We start from the raw sequence: 20507 nt of genomic DNA on the forward strand, positions 1-20507 counted from the left end.
GTCCAGGCGTGGTGGTACACAGCTTTAATCTGGGCTATCCCTTCTGCTGGAGGCCCACATAAGGACAATGGAAGAAGGAAGGCTTCGTCCTCACCTGCTTTCACTTACTTGCCAGCACATCTGTTGGAGCCTGCTTCTACAGAAGACCAGCTGAAACACCCAGCCGCATGGACCGAGCAACTACTAGATCCTTGGACTCCCAGTCACAGCTGCCTATTGTTGGGTCAGCTGTGACTACAGACTGTGGGTCATTCCAATAAATTCCCTTAATCTATAGAGAGACATGAGTTCTGTGACTTTAAGAACCCTGACTAATACAGCATGTCCGTGGGAAATTGTTTTTCTTGCCTTAAAAGATGTAGGAAGACCCAGCCTGAGAGTGGGCAGTACCATTCTCTGGTTTGGGCCCTGGGTTGTCTAAGACTATTAAATGTGCATGCATTCCTTACTCTGTTCTTCACTGCGCATGTGATATGACCAGCCGCTTTGAAGTTTTGCAACTGTGAGTTTTTTTCTTTCTTTCTTTCTTCCTTTTTTTTTTTTTTTGTTTGTTTTTTGTTTTTTGAGACAGGGTTTCTTTGTGTAGCCCTGGCTGTCCTGGAACTCTGTAGACCAGGCTGGCTTTGAACTCAGAAATCCACCTACCCCTGCCTCCCAAGTGCTGGGATTAAAGGTGTGCACCACCACTGCCCTGCACGACTGTGAGCTTCTTAAAATGATGGGCTATATGTAACCCGAATTGGTAATTTAAAGCAAAACTTTTTCCTAAGCTGCTTTTTGTTGTGTTTTGAGACACCATGTAGCCCAGGGTGTCTACTGGGTAAGGGCAGAAAGAGGCCACCAAGCACGGGGACATCATGGAGCAGCAAGGAGCAGCAAGCTGCTTTTCCTGCAGTGAGAAGGTTAGGGACAGCTTGGGAGAAAGGGAAAAGCCCCAGGTAAGGGGGACCTGGCTTGCCACATCCAGGGACTGGTGACGTGGATCCTACATGGCTGGTGATCCCAGAAGTGAGAAGCTGAGGTTCAGACTCACAGTCTAGATGGAGTTGAGGTGCTGCAGGAGAAGACAGGAGCTGGTATTCAGAGTGAGGCTGGCAGTTAGGTCAGGCAGGAGGGATGGATGGAAAGGGAGAGACATGGCCGTCAGTGAGAAGAGTGTTGTGAAGGGCTAGGGAGGGTGTCGGGGGGTCAGGGAGGGTGTCGGGGGTCAGGGAGGGTGTTGGGGGTCAAGGAGGGTGTTGGGGGTCAGGGAGGGTGTCGGGGGTCAGGGAGGGTGGGGAACGCAGTGTTTGAGAACCAACTGCCAAGGGTGAAAGGCTCTCATGGGAAGGGGTGTGACTTCAGGACTCCGAGCTATAACTGACCCGGGACATAAGGACAGAGAAGCTAGACAAGGTGGTGGTGGTGGGGTTGCTCAGCCAATCAAATCAGGTACCTGCACCTCCTCAAGTATCTGTTGGCAAAGCCTAAGCATGTGGCCAGTGACTGTATCCTTAAAAGAAGGTTCTCCAGGTCTCAGCCCCACCCCCACCCCGTGCCAGCCTGACTGGCCTCACTCACCCTCCCCATATCAGTGTGGAGTCAATTTAGCAAACTCGGGGGTTAAATGACAGATTCGTTTAATTTAAAACAGCAAGAGTTTGGGCTTTCACAGAGAGTTAACATCACTTCCAAAAAAATCTCATGCTAGGTTTAATTATGCCACAACTGTGAGTTCACACAAACATTTGCAGAGGGGCTGCAGAGCTAGCTCAACAGGTCCCAGCATTGGCTGGTCCTGAGCTAGCTCAACAGGTCCCAGCATTGGCTGGTCCTGCAGAGGACCGGGTTTAGTTCCCTTTACCCAGAGCTCACAACTATCTGTGACTCCACTCTCAGAGGACCAGGCTCCCTCTGGCCTCTGAGGGCACTGGACACACACTAAGGTGCCCTTATACACACAAAACACTCATACACATAAAAACAAAGACATATGCTCTCATTGGTACTGTGAACTTCGGATAAACTACAATGCTTTTAAAAGCTGACTGGGGGTGGCATAGGCCTGTAAACCCAGAAACAGTAAAACCGCTTAAGGCCTGCCTGGACAACGAGTGAGAACCCTTTGTTTCAAAACTTAAAAAATAAAATGGACAGAGATGGGAAACTAGCTAAGTGCTAGAGCATAATGACACACACACACACACACACACATACACACACACACACACACACACACAGAGAGAGAGAGAGCCTCAGAAAGTCAGAGGCAGGAAGCAGCTGGCAATGGATTAGCAGAACAAGATCCACAAAGTGCTTAAGAAAAGGGGTGCATGGCAAGGGCTGGAGCACCCATTAAGGCTGAGGTCACATTTGGGTGACTGACAGACACAGACAGACACATATTAATGACACTACCTAACAGAGATGGTAACCCATCAGGCTGAGCAAAGCGAAGGGGGGCTGGTGGCCTCACAGGCTCCAAGTCCCCTCCTGGCCCCAGGAGTCTTTCCTTCTTTAGTTCTGAACCCTGGGTGCCCAGAAAACCCACTTGGTCACTGGCTGAGTTAAGTTTGATGTCTCTGAGTTCACAGGGCTAGAGGCCAGGCACCAAGCCTTGGGTCACCACCAGCCACCCAAGGTGACAGGGCAGCATGGGAAACAGATGGAAAGAGCCGAGTGTAGACTTTGTAGAGGGTTTTACGGGCAGCAAACATGGCCAGTTGCATCAACCATCAACCAGAAAGCTTGGGTAAGCCCCAGGCTCCAGGACCAGGGCTTTCTGATGCCCCTCTGCAAGGTTTTCCCTGAGCAAGGCCCCAAATAGCCAGGGCTCCACGGAGCCCTGTCCAGCTGGGTTTGTTCCACCATCATTCCCTCTGTGGTATGTTGTAGCTTATTTTCTCTACAGGAAACAAATTCCTAGAATTTCTGTTCCATTTTAGAAGCCAGGAGATCATTACCGCTGTACGCTGACAGCCACACACATTGGCTGTGATATCTTCAAAGGATCTCGGGATGCCCTGCACAGACTGGTTTTGTAAGCACAGCCGAGGAGCTTTCTTTGACTCCCAGAAGGGAACACACACACCTCTTGTAGATTTTCCCTAAAGAAATGCTTCAGGAAACCAGAAGAGGAGTACATGGTCACAGCCCTCAGAGCGAATATTCCTTTCCTGATAGCGATGGGAACTGACGGCCCCAAGTGACTCTGCTTTCATTTTGAGCCATTTTACCAGGCTCTGAGCATCCTCTCCGTTTTGTGGGAGTATTGACAGAATCTAAGGGCGCTACTGTCACCTTGACTGCAAGGTGGCGGGCATGCTTCCCATACCGAGAGCCTGCGAGTCAGCACACCCCGCTGCCTGAAAGGAGGGATGCATGGATAGAAGAACCGTTGGGTAGAGAGAGGTGCAGACCTCAGTTCAGCCCCTCTCTGCCCAGGCTTGTCAGCCCAAGGCTACAATTCTAGCTTCCTGGGAAGTTGAGGTAGGAAAATCTCAAGTTCAAGACCAGCCTGGTCAAGAGAGAGTTCAAGGCCAGTCTAGGCAACTTAGTGAGATTCTGTCTCAAAAAAAGGGGTGGGTGGGAATGGGTTAGAACTTAGTGGCAGAGCACCTGCCCTAACAGGCACAAAAAAAAAAAATCATATTTTTAAAATGTAATTATCAGGAGGCAGATCTCAGTTAGAGACCAGCCTGATCTACAGAGCAAGTTCCGGGCCAGCATGTCCACATAAGACCCATCTCAAAAAATAAAATAAAATATAATCATCTTAAAATCCTATTTCTATTTCCCCCAGATAACTACAAAACAAAACACAAAGGTGTTTAAGGATTTTGCGTGTAGGACTAACCTGGAAACTACACTGAGCCGGCTCAAGGTTGAATCTCAAAATCATTTACCTTCGGGGTGGAATCAGATTCCTTCACTAGCTCTCTGATCATCTTTCCTAAGCGAACTGTAGAGCCACACGCCCTCCCCACTCACCCCTGTATGAGTCACCGGGGGACAGGGTTCTGTGAGAACAGCAGGCTAACTAATTGTCCATAGGGACTGGAGTTGAGCCACTGTCTGTCCTGGTACTGGGAGGGGGTGTGAATGTTAAGTGATTGACTGATGAACGGGACTCTGGACTCTGGCCTGTGCTGAAATTCAGATGTAAGAAACATTGAGGGGTGATGTCCCACGCAGAGGCTCCGTGAGGTGCCCATGAGTGTGTGCCTGGGTGGTTTGGATTAATGATGGCAGCCTCCTGTGACCTTGGTGGACTTTCGAGCTAGTTTAAGGATATTACCCTCGGCTGATCAGCATTGCTAATTCTCCTCAGGGTCTCCAGGGATTCTCAACACCCCGGCAAACCTGGACTCCATACTGTGATGTTTGGGATCCAAGATGGTGTCCATTATTCAGTCATGGGGATGGGTCCACAGGTATGGATCCCTCCAACTGTAAACAGCGCTGGTGGCCGGGGACACGGAGAACCAGTGTCCTGGTTAGCGGAGTCTCCCGTCTTTGTGCTTACACAAACAAACCCCACTCGACAAGGACATGAGTGTGCAAGGAATGCACTGCCTGCCTGTGAGTCCAGGAGGTAGAGGGGTCCACACTGATGGCTGTCCCTCCACCGAGCTTCACTAGGCAAGGCTTCAGTGTGTCTGGTCCCCGAATCCTGAAGCAGGAACCAGGAAGGCAGCACTAGCGTGGACAGTGAGGAAAGCCAACTGTTCAAGTGCTGGGCACTTCTGGGGTCCGTCTGGACTCCTGAGACTCTCCCATCTTAGGGGGAGTAGGAGCCCCAGGAGGGCTCTGGGTGGAGGGCCAAGGACAGCAGCAGCAAAGAGAGAAGAGCCTCTTGCGGACGGCCTGAGTGCAGAGGACGAACATGATGCAATTGGCCCCTCCCTGGAAGGTGTTTCCAATACCCTGTGGGGGGTGGAGAAGAGGCATAAACACAGGGCGGGAGGGGGGGTGTCCTAGAAATGCAATCATGGGGAGTCAGTGGGCTGCTATGAATCCCATGACCTCTCTTGTCCCTGCCTCTAAACTGTCCTGGGATGAGTTCAGACTTGTGGCTTTAACCAGAGTTCTGAACAGGTCTAAACTGGCTTCCTAGCCAGGACCTGCATTTAGGCATTGTGCACTGAGAGGAACTCAAGATTAGTCAACCCCGCTAGGGCTTCCCTAGGTTGCTGAGAACGAGTGGACACTCCACCCCTGCTCTGGGATAGGGAAGGGACAATGCTATACTCTGCTTCCCATCCTGGCTAACACACTGGGACCTGTGATGTGTCTGTAGGGAAGGGAGCTGGCTGTGCCACCGTGGGGTAGCAGGGCCCACGGGAACAGACGTACATGCAGAACAACCAGCATGGGTGTCTGCACGGCTGGGGAGCCACAGAGGGTCAGGACGAAGCGCACGGTGCTCCAGACCCGGAGGCAGATGAATATGAGCGGAATGAGAATCAGCTTCTTATCGGCCGTGGAGGTGGAGGACCCTCGCTGCAGCTGGCGCCCCTCACAGATGGGCCGGTATTCCGAGAGCGCCTGGTGCTGTGTGGAGGACACGGAGCAAAGGCATGAGTGAGCCAGACCCGCCTCTTACCAGATCATCCGTGCACGGAAGGCATTGTCGTCTTTTCCATTAGGACATGGGGAGGATTGGAACCTTTCAGACCAGGAGGGCTCCCCCCAACTGCCAGCTCCCGGATCGCATGCCCTGCCCACTCTGCATCTCCACAGAAGTGACTCAAATTGTTGTAGACCTCTGCGCCCAGTGAACAAGCTATCTTAGCCCGCTGCACATTCATCTCATCGATCGCACTTCATCCTTCTTCCGGCCACCCGTGTGACTCGGGAATCACTTTTTAGTCCTCTCTCCCAGTCACACCTCACCTATGAGTCCCATCTTCAGAATCTGGATACTCTGACCCACCACCAGGCATGATCACCATGTCTAATTCCATGTCTCTCTCCTTCCCATGGCAGGCCATCCCTAACACAGGTGGCAGGTTCTCAGATGTCAGGCATGCTTGGCAAGCCCCCTGCTCAAAGCCCTTGGAGGCTCCATTTCAGCCCTTCCTTACAGGGTGAGCAAGCCCGGCTCAGTTCTGACGTCTGTCCCATGCTCTCCCTTGCTCACTCTTCCAGCCTGGTGGCTCTCCTGCAAACCCAGGTCTCAGCTGGTCCTTGTATCTGAGAAAGCATCCCCAGTTTCTTCAGTTCCCTCACCTTCAAGTCCTTAGCCAGTGTCACATCCAGAAGGAAGCTCACAGCCAGCCATTCTGCCGATAGCCCTGACCCCATCCTAGCCATAGGCTGCTGTCTGTTTCCCATGGTTCTCCCGACCTCCATCCTCTGAAGTCATCTGCCCTTGTTTCTCAGCTTATCTCTCCCCCCCCGCCACCCCCCCCCCACCAGGCAAGATCCCCAGAGTGCAGGCTTGCCCACAGGAGAGGCAGAGGAAGGGATGGAGACAGTTGAGCCTGGTCTGGGACACAGACAGCCCTGAAAAGGGAGTGATAACCATATGCATAGGATCCCTGAGTGCCAACAATCAATGGCTCACCTAATTAAGGGACCCACTTCCTCCTCCCCTAGGGGCCTGAGACAGCAGCCCAGAGATCTGAATGCCGGCCTCACATAGCTGGGGAGGAACAGGGCAGAGCAGGACAGGAGACATGTTCCTCAGAGCTAAGCATGCCTCCTGACTTATTTTCAGTTCTCCTTTCCCATCTCTAGGCAGGAAATGATCTATGTTCCCACCTCCCTGCCCACTTCATCTTCTTTCTGAAAACTCTTGCCAAGTGCAAGAGATGGGAATGCAGAGACCAGCCTGGAAAACGGGGCTCCTGTCCTGCTCTAGAAAGGACAGAGGCACACACAAGAGGATGAAGCCTGGTAGAGCTGGGGGCGGGGCTTTGTTCTCCAGGAGCTGCCCTTCATCTTCCCGGGTCAGTGGAAGGTGACAGGGGCATCCAGAAAGGCTCGGCCACTTGTCTATGTGGGACCCACTGTTGGCCCTGCCCTCCACCCAGGACTCCAGTGGAGCCAGCAAGGATATAACACAGGTGAGGATTGACTAAATGGAGAACTGGGGTCTCAGAAGACACAGATGTAGTGCCGGGATGAGGTGTTCCAAGAACACCGATGCCTACAAGAAGTATCTGTCGGTCAGAAGTGGCTGCTCAGGGCCAGGCACAATAGTCTTTAATCCCAGCATTGGGAGGCAGAGGCAGGTGGATTCTGTGAATTTAAGGCCAGCCAGAGCTACACAGGGTAACTTTCAACAGTTCACCTGATTGTCTAAAAAGAAAGAGGGGCGGGGGGAGAAGAGTCAAATGATGAACTGTTGGGTCAGCAGAATCTACAACCATGGGCATGCCTCAGTGATAGACTGTTTAAGCAAGCAGAGGCCCTGGGGTCAATCTCAAGCACTGAAAGACAACCCAATGAGACACACCCTCTAGTTTCTGCCTTGGAAACTCAGAGGGTTAAAAGCTTAACGTTTCTCCCTACTTGAGAGGCAGAGGCAGGAGAATCAAGAGTTTAAGGTTGTCCTCAGCTGTCCTATGCCAGTCTGAGCTGAATCAGACCCTGTCTCCAGGGCTAAAGGGTATAGTAAGTCTGATGGAGCACTCAACTAGCATGCACGAAGCCCCAGGTTCCAGTCCCGGCACTGCCGAACACGCTAGCGCATGCCAGTAATCCTAACACTTGGGAGGTAGAAGCAGGAACAGAGCGTTTAAGGCCAGCCTAAACTACATGTTAACCCATCTCAACAAAACAAGACCCCGTCTCCCCCCCCAAAAAAAGTTCATAAATACACGGCAGGAAATGGGGTTCTTTCTCAACTGGCTGGGGTCTGAACTCAGCATATCTCTTTGGAAGCTATCACTGCTTTAGCTACTGGTCAGTTTATTGGCTCCCATCTCTCTGAGGACAAGCCTCCCTTTCTGGACAGCCCTGTAGATTTATGGTCTCCACAATTCTGATTGTCAAGGGTAACTAGGTGTGTTATCTCTTCTCAGAAGCATCCTTGACTTTGAGCTTAACTCCTTAGTGTAATTCCGGAGGTTGCCACATAGGGGCAGTGCAGGACCATGTGGAAATGCAGCTCTGGAGTCCAGCTACTTTTATCTGTCTGAGCCTGCCTAGTCAGGCACACAATCCTTATGGCCTAGTACTAGTTTAATTCTTCAGAGATACAGCCTGTTCCTCAAGGGTCAGTGCAGTGGCACCTACCGCTCTGTTGATGTGCTTCCTGACCAAAAGGTACAGCAGAGGTAGCAAGACATAAGCCAGCATCTCCCACAGCTTCCCAGTCAGTAGCATCCACAGGACACGGTCCTCAGCCTCCAGGTTGATCCAGCACCAGCCCACGGACACATCTGACGCATCATAGCCTATCTTCTTTAGAGAGACGGCTGCCACCGTGATAGCCAACGGGACACCCCAGCTGAAGAGTAAAGAGAAAAGAGAGGTGCCAAGGTTAGCCCATAACACCCCACAGTGTCGGCATGAGCAAAACTGACTGGGGTCCTCTCTGAAGAGGACAGTGCTCCCAAAACCATCATCAGTGCTCCTGCAAAACAAGGGAGGGCAGGAAGGGCATGAGGAAGCCTGCTCTAATTTAGAATGCCAGGACTTTGGGGACGGGGATGTAACTTGGTCGGGAGGGGGCCACCGGCCATCTCTAGCACCACAGAAACTGGGCATGTTGGTAATTGCCTGCAACTCAGTGCTTGAGAGGTGGAGACAGATAGACCACTGTGAGATCCAGGCCAACCTGTACTACACAGTGAGATGCTAGCCTGGGCTACAGAGTGAGACTCTCTCAAAACAACCTCCCAAATGACACAGCTCAGTGGTGGAGATTACTGGCTGCTCCAGGATTCTAAGCACTACATGGTAACTCACAACCATCTGGGGTCAAGGGGATTTACTGCCTACCCATGGCCTACAATCCCCGACCCAGACCCTGGGTTCCAACCCCAAGCTCCTCCAGGCTACCAGGGGACTAAAGAAAGGTTTAAACCTCATACAAATGCTGGTATTTGCAGACTGGTATAAACTGGTACCTCCAGTTTCGGGTGATCCAATGCCCTCTTCTGGCACACACACAGCAGACAGACACACAGGCAAAACACTCATATTGAAAAACAAAATTTTTTTTTTTTTTTTTTTTTTTTTTGGTTTTTCGAGACAGGGTTTCTCTGTGTAGCCCTGGCTGTCCTAGAACTCACTCTGTAGACCAGGCTGGCCTCGAACTCAGAAATCCACCTGCCTCTGCCTCCCAAGTGCTGGGATTAAAGGCATGCACCACCACACCTGGCCACAAAATGATTTAAAAATAAAATTTCAGTGCTCCTCAGAGAAGGTGTGGCCAGACAGTTCCAGCTTCTACATGCCCAGCTTTTCTCCTGGCATCCAGAAGGGTGTGGCCCAGTCTGCCAACATCAGCATGTATCGTCCAGGTTTAAACACTCTAGTCAGTTTCTCAGTAACCCAGCGGAGCTTGAGGTTGCAGGATCTGGGAGAATCCAGGTTCTAGAATCATAGGCTATGGGTAAATCCCCTTGGTCCTAAGGCCTCTTTTCTTATGTGGAGGAAGTGTAGCCTGGTAAGAGTCAAAGTAACCTCCTAGAACACCAGGCTGGAGAGATGGCTCAGCGGTTAAGAGCACTGACCTCTTTTCCAGAGGTCCTGAGTTCAATTCCCAGCAACCACTGTGGCTCTCAACCTTCTGTAATGGGATCTGATGCTTGCCATTTGGAGGACACACCCCCACAGCAACACAACTGGAATTAGGCCCAAGTCCTAAGTCTCCTTCCCAGAATCCCTATCCAGTTTCCTTCCAAAACAGCTTCTCAGAGGGACACCTCCTATGGATGTGACACATGGGTCGACTTTGATGCAATGGGTTGGGTCCAAATTATCACTTTGTTGCCACCTGGGCAAGTTGCTTAGCTTCAGCACGCCAGGCCAGCGTCCCCACAGGGTGGGGATGGTGACCGCACCGTCTGAGGAAATCAGTATTCACACAGCTCATGCAAGCCCAGGCAACCCACATCCACTGGCGGCCATCAAGGCTGTGATTAGAGCCAAGGCACGGCATAGCATACCTGTAATCCCGGCACTTGGAAGGCAGACACTCTGGAGGCCAACCTGGGCTACACGGCTGTAATGTTGTAATGTTATGGTGCTCATCAGAAGTGTGAAACGGGTGTGCATAGTGTGTACATATATACATGCATCATCCATGCCACAGAGAGAAGGATGCTCACATCCTTGGGTACATGAGCACTGTCTAGCCCTTCTCCCAAGGTCCCCAGCTGAGACAGGATTGTGCCAAATTCACTATTGAGAACCAGTGAACACTTATTGGGATTCCTTACAGACCATAGGGGAGGTGGGGTTACTGAGGCCAGGGGGGGTGTTTCTCCCCTAAAGGTTGCATCTGTAAAGCCTTCCCTTTGGCCAGTAGGAATGAGGACTTCCCCATGGCCACCTAAATAGATCCCTGTCCCTGTCCCTGTCCCATCTTTCTGGGCCTATGGGTACTCTACCCCTCCCCCAAGGCCTGGTGCATGTAAGGCAGAGGTCCATACAACATGTGGCTGGAAGTGGCTGGACACTTAGATGAGGGTCTTGTGACCTCTACGTCCTTGTGAGGGAATGTTAAAATGTTAACAGTCAACAGGTCTGGCTAGGGTAACCTCTGTAAACAGGCTGAGAGGACAGTCACGACAGCCAATACTAAAATAGAAGGACGGACTGAATCCCACAAGCTCTGACCTTCACATGTGTGCCATGGACATCCATGCCCTCCCTCACAAATAAATAAATATAATTTTAAAAACCACACATACACATACATTCTTGTATTTCTATACCAAGTACCTCCTATGGCCACGCCCACACCGCTGGTGGACTTTCCCCAGGGACGCTTCGCTGAGCCCCGCTCTCCCCGGCCGGCCATGATTAGGAATCGAGAGTGATCTCAATCACGAAAAGCAGCCTCATAACTTTCATTTTCTGTAACATCTAAGATGAAAGTGAGAGGCAGGCCCCTAACCCCAGCACTGGGGAAGCTGAAGCAGGGGGATTGCCAGGAGACTAAAGCCAGCCTGGGTTACATAGTGAGACCTTGTCTGAAGCAACTGAGAACACAGAGAACAAGACACAGCCTGTAGCCTCCCCAGCAGTGACTAAGGGACCCCTTTGCTGGATGAAGGTACCAGTGTTTCTGTGCTGCACGCTGGCTTCCTCGTTCTCTCTACTCTGTTCCTCCCGTCAACTCCACGTGGAATGCTCAGCTTCCTGTCTGCCCATCTCTGCCTCCATTCAGGGCTAACAACACTTTAAGCTTTATGTTTTAAAGATTTACTTATTTCATAGATATATGTGTTTTGCCTGCGTGTATATATGCATACCACGTGGAGGCCAGAAGAGAATGTCAGATGCCCCAGAAGTGACATCACTTACAGTTCAGGCAGCTGTAAGCCACCATGTGGATGCTAGGAACCAAACCCAGGTCTTCTGCAGGAGCAGCAAATGCTCTTAACCGCAGAGCTATCTCTCCATCCTGCCTCTGCCCCACTGTTCTTCCCTCCTGGCTCTGGAGCTGGAAGTTCAAGGTGTGGGTGAAAAGTTTTCTCTTGGATCCTCCCTCCTTGGCTCGTAGATGGTATTGTCTCCCCAGATCCTTACCAGGATGTCCCTGTGTGTTTGTTGGTGTCAAATCTTTTCCTACAAAATACAGCACTCTTGGATGTGGTACCTGGCCAGGGAGAGCAGGGGTCAGCAAAGCATCCCTGGAAAGTCCACTGGCTGTATGGGTGTGTCCATAGGGAGCACTTTGTATAGAAATAAGTGTGGTTTTTAAAATCACATTTATTTATTTGTGAGGGAGGAGCCTGGGTATCCATAGCAGCCATGGTCAGAAAACAGAGAACAGCTTGTGGGACTCGGGCCGTCCTTCTTTAGATTACTAAAGTTATCTCCATCACTTAAATTTTTTTGAGACGGGGCTCATACAGACCAGGCTGATGAGACTGGATGGGGTCTCTCCTCTCTAAAGCTCTGATTCTGAAGCAGGGGACTCAAGGATTAGGGTCTGCCTAACCGGAGGAGGGCTAGCACACCACACCCGAGCAGATCTCTGACTTGGAATGGCACCAACCGTGCCTACCAGTAGTGCCTGGGACCCAAGTGCGGCTCTGCTCCGGTTTCCTCCCTTCTGAGGCAGTTACAGACTTTACGGACTAAACTGTGCCCCACTCCAGATCCTTCTCTTGAAGCCCCAACTTTCAGAACCTGAGGCTATCACTATATGTGGGGACAAGGTTCTTCAAGAGTTAACTCAATTCAAATGATGTGGCTGCCAGATCCAGCCCACATCCAAGAACACTGTATTCTACAGGAACAGATTTGACACTGACAAGCACAAAGGGACATCCTTGTAAGCAACCAGGAAAACAATGCCATCTACCAGCCAAGGAGAGAGGACCCAGGAGAAACCTCCTCACCCACACCTTGAACTTCCAGCTCCAGAGCCAGGAGGGAAGAACTCCAAGCTGTCCAGGCTGTTGTTGGCACACTGTTAAATTCTGGCAGAAGCCACCACCCCAAGCCCTGGGGAGCACAGCCCTGAGTCCCAGGGATGAACTAGAAGGGCCCAGAGATGAGAAACCGGGCACAATGACACTTGGCTTTCCCCAGTTAAGCCCTTCTGGGGCCTCTCTGTTCATTGTAGTTTTAAATTTCCGGGGACATGAAACTAATTGTGCACAGGAAAGAGGCAAGCCACCCTCACACCAGGAATTCATATGATGGCCACAGGCAGGTGGTGGCTGTCCTCAGAATACCAATGTGCTGGATGCTCGCTGGAACCAGGCCCCTTGGGCACCCCAGCTCTGCCTGTCTGGGGAACTTACAGAGTAGAGCACTTTTCTGTAAGGGCATCCCTCCTCCCTCTTCAAAGTTCAGTGGAGAAGCGGCCCACTGCTTTCCAAAGAGCACTTGAAACCTGTCCTCAGGTCCCAGCTCCCCTATGTTGTAAGTGGGCTCTAGAGGTCATTTGTGCTGCCAGCTCCTCCCACAACCAGGTCCCTATATTTCTCAGTTCCTCCAGATCTCTGGAGTTCGGCAGCTGCTGGGTAGAAAACAAAGAGGGGGCCTTCCTTCACTCCGTCTATGCGCCAAATGACAATTTCTGGTTTAAGGGTCCAGTGGCTGTAGAAAGCCTTAACTGTTAAAAGAATTAGGGTGGGGGGAAATAGAGGAAACTCTAAGGCAACAATGTTTCAGTTCACAAAAGCCCTGGTGAGGAGCCAGTGGGAAGCCGGGCTGAACAGGGTAGAAGCTGCAAAGAGGCATCTTCCCCAAGACAATGGCCTCCCATTGTCCCTCTCACGGGGCAGAGCTAGGACGTGGGAGAGGTTCATGGGGTCAGTCTCTAGGAACGCTGGCTGACTTGAGGTCATTCTGTGGCTTCAGCTGTGTGTGTGTGTGGGGGGGAGGAGGGGTGTCCTGTGCAATGCACAACACACCTGGTGATACTCTAGTTCCCAGCAGATGGCCCTGCACACCTAGGTCCTGGCCATACTGGCCTGAAGAAAGATAAAATCTGCTTTACCCTTGGAAGGATCAAAGGTAGCCTCTGGGGCTCTTGCTCTGGGTTTCCCACTGCTAAGACTTTACCATATTATCTTGAAAAAACAAACAATAACCTTGGGTAGAAGAGATAAAAACCAGCTCCAAGTGGGGGCACTGAAGCCCTGGAGTATTGCTCAAGAGGCTGCTGCTCCGAGGTTGCCCCTGTGGAGGTGATAATGGATGCCCAGTACTTCCTTCCTACCCAGTACCTTCCCTAAGCAGCTAAACTCGTTACTGGCAGCAGCTCAAGGTAGGGTGGGGCCGTAGGATTGGCTTCCTGAGTGACACTTTCACTTAACGGCTAAACAGAGGCTGCTCCCTTCTAAGCACAGAGACCTCCCCACTCTCAAGTCTAAAAAGTAAGGAATTCCCTTTTGTACTACGAATTGTGATCTGAACTCCTGTCTCAGCCCCCCTCTGCTCCCTGGCGCCCCCTGTGAACTGGTGGTACAAAAGGTTATTTTGCCTGCAATCCACTTTATCATATCCCCTCCCCCCAAACCTGGAAAGTATCTTTGTTGTAGAGATGAGCAGTGCATGGTGGGACATGACTTACATCCCAGCACTTCCTAGGCAAGAGGCAGGCAGGTTGGTCTACAATAAGGAGTTCCAGGCCTGCTAAGACTACGTAGTAAGACCTGTCTAAAAAAAGAGAAAAGGAACATGTGGAGATTTTTCCTTTCGTAGAGCTTATTCCCCCCTTATCAGTGCTTGTAACAGCTCTAAAAGCCCCCGTCTGCAAACCCCAACAACAGCAATGGCTTCTGGGAGGTGAAGGAGAGAAGCCTGAACTTAATTCAAAGCCAGTCTCCTGGGCTACACAGTGAGTTCTAGGCCAGCCTGGGCTACACCGTGCTAGACCTGGGCTAGAACAAAAGTCAAGATGAGCGTGGAGAATCACTCCTGTAATCCTTGGGAGGCAGAGGCAGGAAGATCAGGAGTTTGACCCCTCATGGGGCTACACACCAAGTTTGAGGCCAGGCGTAGCTGAGAACCAGTCCCAGAAAACATAAAGAAACCAGATTCTCTCTCCCTATCCATCCCACCCCATCTCTAGCACACGTCTTAGAGAGGACACCGGGACACAACAGGAAGAAGCCCCAAATCCAGCCCTGCCCTTGAGTTTGTAGCAATCCCCCTGCTTCAGCCTCCTAAATGCTGGGATTACAGGCATGCACTACAATGCTTGGTGGACCCTACCTTTTCATTATGTTGGAACTTTCAATTCCCCACAAAAAGTTTCTGTGGTCAAATTGAGACACAAGACTTTCTTCTCCACCACCCAAGGGGGCGCCAGAGGCAGGTGAGTGGGAGCAGGCAATACAGTTGTAGACACATTCACTCACAGACGCTAGAGGCCAGCTCAGTCAGGACCTTACCTCTGACCCTTGGAGATCACACCAACATCCCACCCCCACCCACAGGACTCTAGACCTGATCTGGCAGAATAGGGGGAGGGGGAGGGGTGGCTAGCCAACTCGTGTTGACTCTGGAGCCCTTGCCAAGGGGAGGGTGAAGACAGCTTCACAGTTATCTCCATTGCCATAAAGGAAGAGTGAGTTCAAGACCAACCCCCCCCAGGCAATTCCAGCCCTGACCACAGGTGGGCATTGTAACCAATGACCACGGAAGCACATTCTTATAGATCCACAACAGGAATGGTCAGAGATGAAGCAGGGGCTGGAGAAGTAGCCTGGCTAAGAGCACTGGCTGCTCCTACAGAGGACCTGGGTTCAATACCCGGCTCCCACATAGTGGCTCACAGCCATCTATAACTCCAATCCCTGGGGATCCAACACCCTCTGGCCTCCTTGGGCACTACACACATGTGATACATGTCTGTTGGCAAAACACCCATACAGAAACAAAAGAGAGAGAGAGAGAGACAGAGACAGAGAGAGAGACAGAGAGAGACACACACAGAGAGAGAGACACAGAGAGACACAGAGAGACACAGAGAGAGACAGAGAGACACAGAGAGAGAGACAGAGAGACACAGAGAGAGACACAGAGAGACACAGAGAGAGACACAGAGAGACACAGAGAGACAGAGACAGAGACACAGAGAGAGAGACAGAGAGAGAGACAGAGAGAGAGACAGAGAGACAGAGAGAGCAGTAACTACACCATGCCTGGCAGATGTCACTTTGCCACGTTAACTCCAAAGCACTTCTGAAATTTGCCAGCGTGCAGAACTTGAAACCCTTTGAGGAAGCGCCAGACAAACAAAACCAAGGGACATTCTACAAGTCACCACGCTGAACTCACAATGCCAGTGTTACAAATCCAGTACAGTGACCCATTCAGTAGTCTCAGCACCCAGGAGCAGGCCAAAGGGTTTACCCCGAGTCTGAGGCTAGCTTGAGCTACATATGGAATTCCAGCCCAGCCTGGACTACAGACTAAGGCCCTGTCTGAACAGAAGAGAAATAGGAGCTTAGGATACAGCTCAGTGGGAAGGGCTTTTGCCTGGGTTTCATCCTGACCCTCAGCGGTGCACAGAGCCCGGAGTGGCCACATACCTGTCATCATGGCACTCTGGAAGTGGAAGCAGGACCGGACTCAAACAGTAACACAAGTAAATGAACAAAATCGTCAATGTTGGGCTAGCAAGACAGCTCGGGGGCAAAGGTACTTGCCCAAGCCTGCTGATTCAATCCCTGGAACCCACATAAAGACAGGAGAGGATTGACTCCACAAAGCTGTCTTCGGACCTCCACACACAGGTGCTGTGACACATGTATGATAATACTAAGTACAAATAAAGTAAGTGTTATAAACCAAGATGGCCTCGGAAATGGAAGAATGGAGGGAGTAAGAAGACATGAAAACCAGGTCCATGTGCAAACCGGAACTTTCCTCAGAGACACTCTGAGAGTCCTCAGAAGACAGAGGCTCGAGAAAGTCTACCTATCAGGTGACAGTTGTCATCCTGGCTCTTGTAGATATGCATAGGTCTGTGCATCTCTGTTAGAAAGCCACACACATAAGCATTTAGAGAGGAGAACCATTTGTGTCTGTTCAAAAAAAAAAAGAACAGAAGACAGTAAGGGCTAACGTTTGGGCAATCTGCAAAGCTAACGATACGTTTTGTTCAAGTTGCTATTCCAGCCAGGTAGACTCACAAAGTGCACAGACTCTGGAGTGGGTCAGAATCAGTGTCCGCCTTGAGACTCCCTTGCCAGCTCTGTGGTCTTGGGATATTTGTCTTCTGTGAATGGTGGGTGACTGTCCTGACTGACCACCTCTGGAATTGTGAGTTTCATGCCTGTAATTGATTCTGGAGATGGGATTTCTCGGGGCTGGGGATGTAGCTCTAGCTTCAAGCCCCAGCACTTTCAGAAAACAAGCAGTAAAGGTCTCCCTTTGGTGCCACATCCCACTATACCATTAAAAACTCCATTTAGAGCACTGGCCACCAGCAGGTGATGGATGCGTGACATTCTGGATGGGAAAGAAGTCTCTTAACTCACTGTTCCTCTATTGTTGGACATTGAAATCAGTTCTAATTCTCGCTACGGTAACAGCACCCTGGCAAGTCCTGAGAGCACCTGGCATTGTGTGAACTTTGTATTATCTTCTTAGGCTAGGCTCTGGTCAATAGGATTACAGGACCCGGAAGTGTGAACCAGAGCTTTCGAAAGGATTACTTCGATTCATAAAACCAACAAAGCTGGCAGTTCAGCTTTGCCAACTCTTTCTAGTATTCTCATTCTTTTTCTTCGAATTCAATGAGAAAATGGTACTCCATTATTCTGTCAACTCCTAGTAATTTTGGGGGAGAGGGAGACAGGGTCCCATGAAGCCCAGCCTGGCAGGCTGACCTCTGAGTTTATATCAAACTGATGTTGACTTTGAACTCCTGACTCTCCTGCTTTTCTCTCCCCTGGGATTATAAGGATGTACCATCAACTGGTGTTCTTAAGAATCCTTCGCAGACATATCCATTTGTGCTGTTAGTATTTTAAAGTATTAAAAAGCAAGGCTGTACAGTTTGAAGAGCCAGGATAATCGATGGGCGTGGTAGCTCACGCCTTTAATCTTCACAGCTACGGGAGCCTGAGGCAGGAGGTTCCAGGCCAGCCAAGGCTACACAGGAAGACCCTGTCTAATAAGTAAACACACAGACACACAGTGAGGATTCAGGTAGGCTGTGTCCAAGAATGAGAATTCTTCCACGAACAGATCCTTCAGCAACAATAACCTAACCCTCCAAGGCTATACAGTGGGGAGTCCCTAGCAACCCGCGTGGGAGGAGCTGGGTCAAAAATGAATCTGCTGGCAGGTTCTAGCAAGTCTCTTGAATACAGCCTGCCCTAGGAAGACTTCTCTAAGCATCACAGAGAACCCTCAAGGGGGTGGCTGATGCGGATTGAGCAGGGCACTTCCAACTCAGACGGGTTAGGGAATTCATCTTCTGTAGGGACCACATTGAAGCTTCTCTTGCTTTGCTTTAAAAAATACTGTCTTCATCAGTTTTTAAAGGAATGCAGCAGAAGAGAGGTCCTTGCAAAGAAAGGTTCAACCTTGGGCTCTTTGTTAAGTATCAATGACCACCTGTGTTCACACTTCAACCCTGCCAAGGAGGACTTCTGTGTCTGACACAGTTGGTGTCTGGTGCATGCTGGAGGGAGAGAAACCCCAGAACTCCTTTTGAGTAGGTCCTACACTGTAACATGGTGACATGGTACAAAGAGTTTGCTTGACCAGTGGAGAAGAGGGTTCTTTCGTTTCTTTGGGACAGGCTGGTCTCCTTCCAACAGCTACAAGAACAGGAGGTCAAATGACTCTTCCCAGCTTGTTGCCTCTGCGTGTGACACCCAGGTGACCTGTCTCCACCAAAGTGCTGACTACCCTCCCTCTCGGCCCTTGGAAAACATTCAAGTTTTTAATAGGAAGGATCTATAATTAGTGCAGACTCTGATGCCTTGAGCAGGCAAGGAGACAGGAAGCAAGCCTTCGGTCCCTGTCTTAAACTCTGCACAGCCGCTGAGAATTTCAAACTCTGAAATGACAGGAGGAAGGCTGGCCTCTGGGCACAGCTTTCTTGCTGACAATCTCGAAAGCAGGACAGACCAGAGCAGGACAGGGCCTTGGGCTTCCCTCGCTCTCAGGGACTCCAGGTGGCCGGGAGCCTGATCCTGACTAGCTTCTGCCACTGACCTGAACTCTCTCGACAACCAAGACCACATAGAGGCAGTTGAGAGCATGATTAAGACAGGTGTTTAAAAGCACTTCTTGCTCTTGTAAAGGACCTGGGTTCAATTCCCAGCACCCACATGATGGTTCACAACCATCTGTAACTCCAGTTCTCGGGGGTCCGATGCCCTCGTCTGACCTGTGAGGGCACCAAGTACACATACACGTGATACACATACATACATGCAGTCAATATTCACACATAAAATAAATCTTTTTTAAAAAAAAATGTATAAGAAAAATGCAAGTAATGGGGGCCCAAAGTTTATAAAAGTCATGAAAAGCTTAAAAAAACATATCTCTGTGTCTTTTATAGTTGACACGCTATCGTCTGAGAGTGGCTGGATGCACCACACCCACTGTGGTATAGAATTGGATGTTGTGGGCTCTTGGGCCAGGGCAGCCTCCTAACTAACTCATCTCTCAGCCTGCAGACTGGAACTTCTCTCCATGGGCAGCAGAGACTGCCAGATCACGGTGAAATAGGCAAAGGACACAAACTATCTTCCCTAGCTCCTTTCTAAATGGCAGGCTTCCCCTATGGGCAAGCTCCGCACCCACCCACACCTTGCTGGAAAGTTCTGGCTGGGGCAGATATAGAGACCACCCTCTTCAGAGATGCTCAGACAGGTTTGGCTCCAATTTCTTGGGCAAGTCGGGCATCCTTCCATGGTTCGGGGATGCATGAGGGCATGACCACATTGCCACCTAGATAGAGGACACACAAACACCACAGCACAGTAGCCAATGCCAGGGACCCATAAGCCTGGGTCTGGGACCTGGAGGCAAAGCAGTGTCTCCTACTCACCTGATGAGGTGAAAAGCCCAGACTAGGTGGTCCGTGCAGGGCCCGCGCGTATTTCGGACAATGCTGAGGTATAGATAGAGGGCGATGGCCACCGTCCAGAAGAAGGAGCTTGTGTTGGCGAAAGTAGAGAGCGCGCCCTGAAGGACACAATCCCACGAAGTGCCCGCAAAGTCCTGTAGCACTCCGTAGAAGTACGAGGCAGCCGAGAGCAGGTCTGCTAGCGACAGGAAGAGTAGCAGGCGCCGCGCCCGGCTACGCAGGTCAGGCCACAGGGCGTGCGTGGCCACCAGGAGGCCCGAGCCCAGAGCTGACAGCGCACACGACAGCAGCACCACCGCGCGCTCCCACGGCAGCAACTCGGTGGGAGGCGCGGGTGAGGGCATGGCCGGCTGGGGACCAAGGGCAGATGGCCAGGGTGCACAGGCCCAAGGGTGCCGAGAGGTCGTGGCCAAGACGTGCCCGCGGTCGCCTCTGTCTGGGCATCTAGGCGCCCGGGTTCGCGTCCCCACGGGTCCCGCCTGCGTCCCAGCCCCGCCCAGTCTATCAACTACACAGCAGCGATCTCACTGCGGCGCCCTCCACTCCCTGAGCCTGAGCGCTACAATCCTCCCCTGAGTCCTCCAGGTCCCTCCCCTGAGCTCTCCAATCCCCGCCCCTGAGCTCCTTAGTCCCCGCCCCTGCGGTCTCCAAGCTCCGTAGCCTCTTCTTGAGCACTCCACGCTCCGCCTCCGTAACCCTGCGCGCTCTCCTCGCGCCCCGCCCCTGAACCCCTGCGCCCCGCCCCTGCTCCCTGCCACGGCGCCTTAACACATTGGGATCTGAAGCTCCAGTGCTCCGCCCCGAGCTCTCTACGGGCGGCCCT

At 51.3% G+C, this 20507-nt stretch overlaps 1 protein-coding gene across 1 annotated transcript; it reads right to left on the reverse strand.

Moving 5' to 3' along the window:
- Positions 1-1602: 1602 nt before the first annotated feature.
- On the reverse strand, positions 1603-20279 carry Gpr157 (G protein-coupled receptor 157). The gene is made up of 4 exons (XM_034501757.2): positions 19646-20279; positions 8224-8437; positions 5335-5532; positions 1603-4905 (listed from the first exon to the last, which is right to left on the reverse strand). Exons 1-4 carry the CDS (start codon positions 20026-20028, stop codon positions 4708-4710), a joined length of 993 nt encoding a protein of 330 aa, XP_034357648.1. The 5' UTR covers positions 20029-20279; the 3' UTR covers positions 1603-4707.
- Positions 20280-20507: the final 228 nt, after the last annotated feature.

This window comes from Arvicanthis niloticus, chromosome 5 (assembly GCF_011762505.2).
Source record: "Arvicanthis niloticus isolate mArvNil1 chromosome 5, mArvNil1.pat.X, whole genome shotgun sequence".
In the NCBI taxonomy this organism is placed as follows: domain Eukaryota; kingdom Metazoa; phylum Chordata; class Mammalia; order Rodentia; family Muridae; genus Arvicanthis; species Arvicanthis niloticus.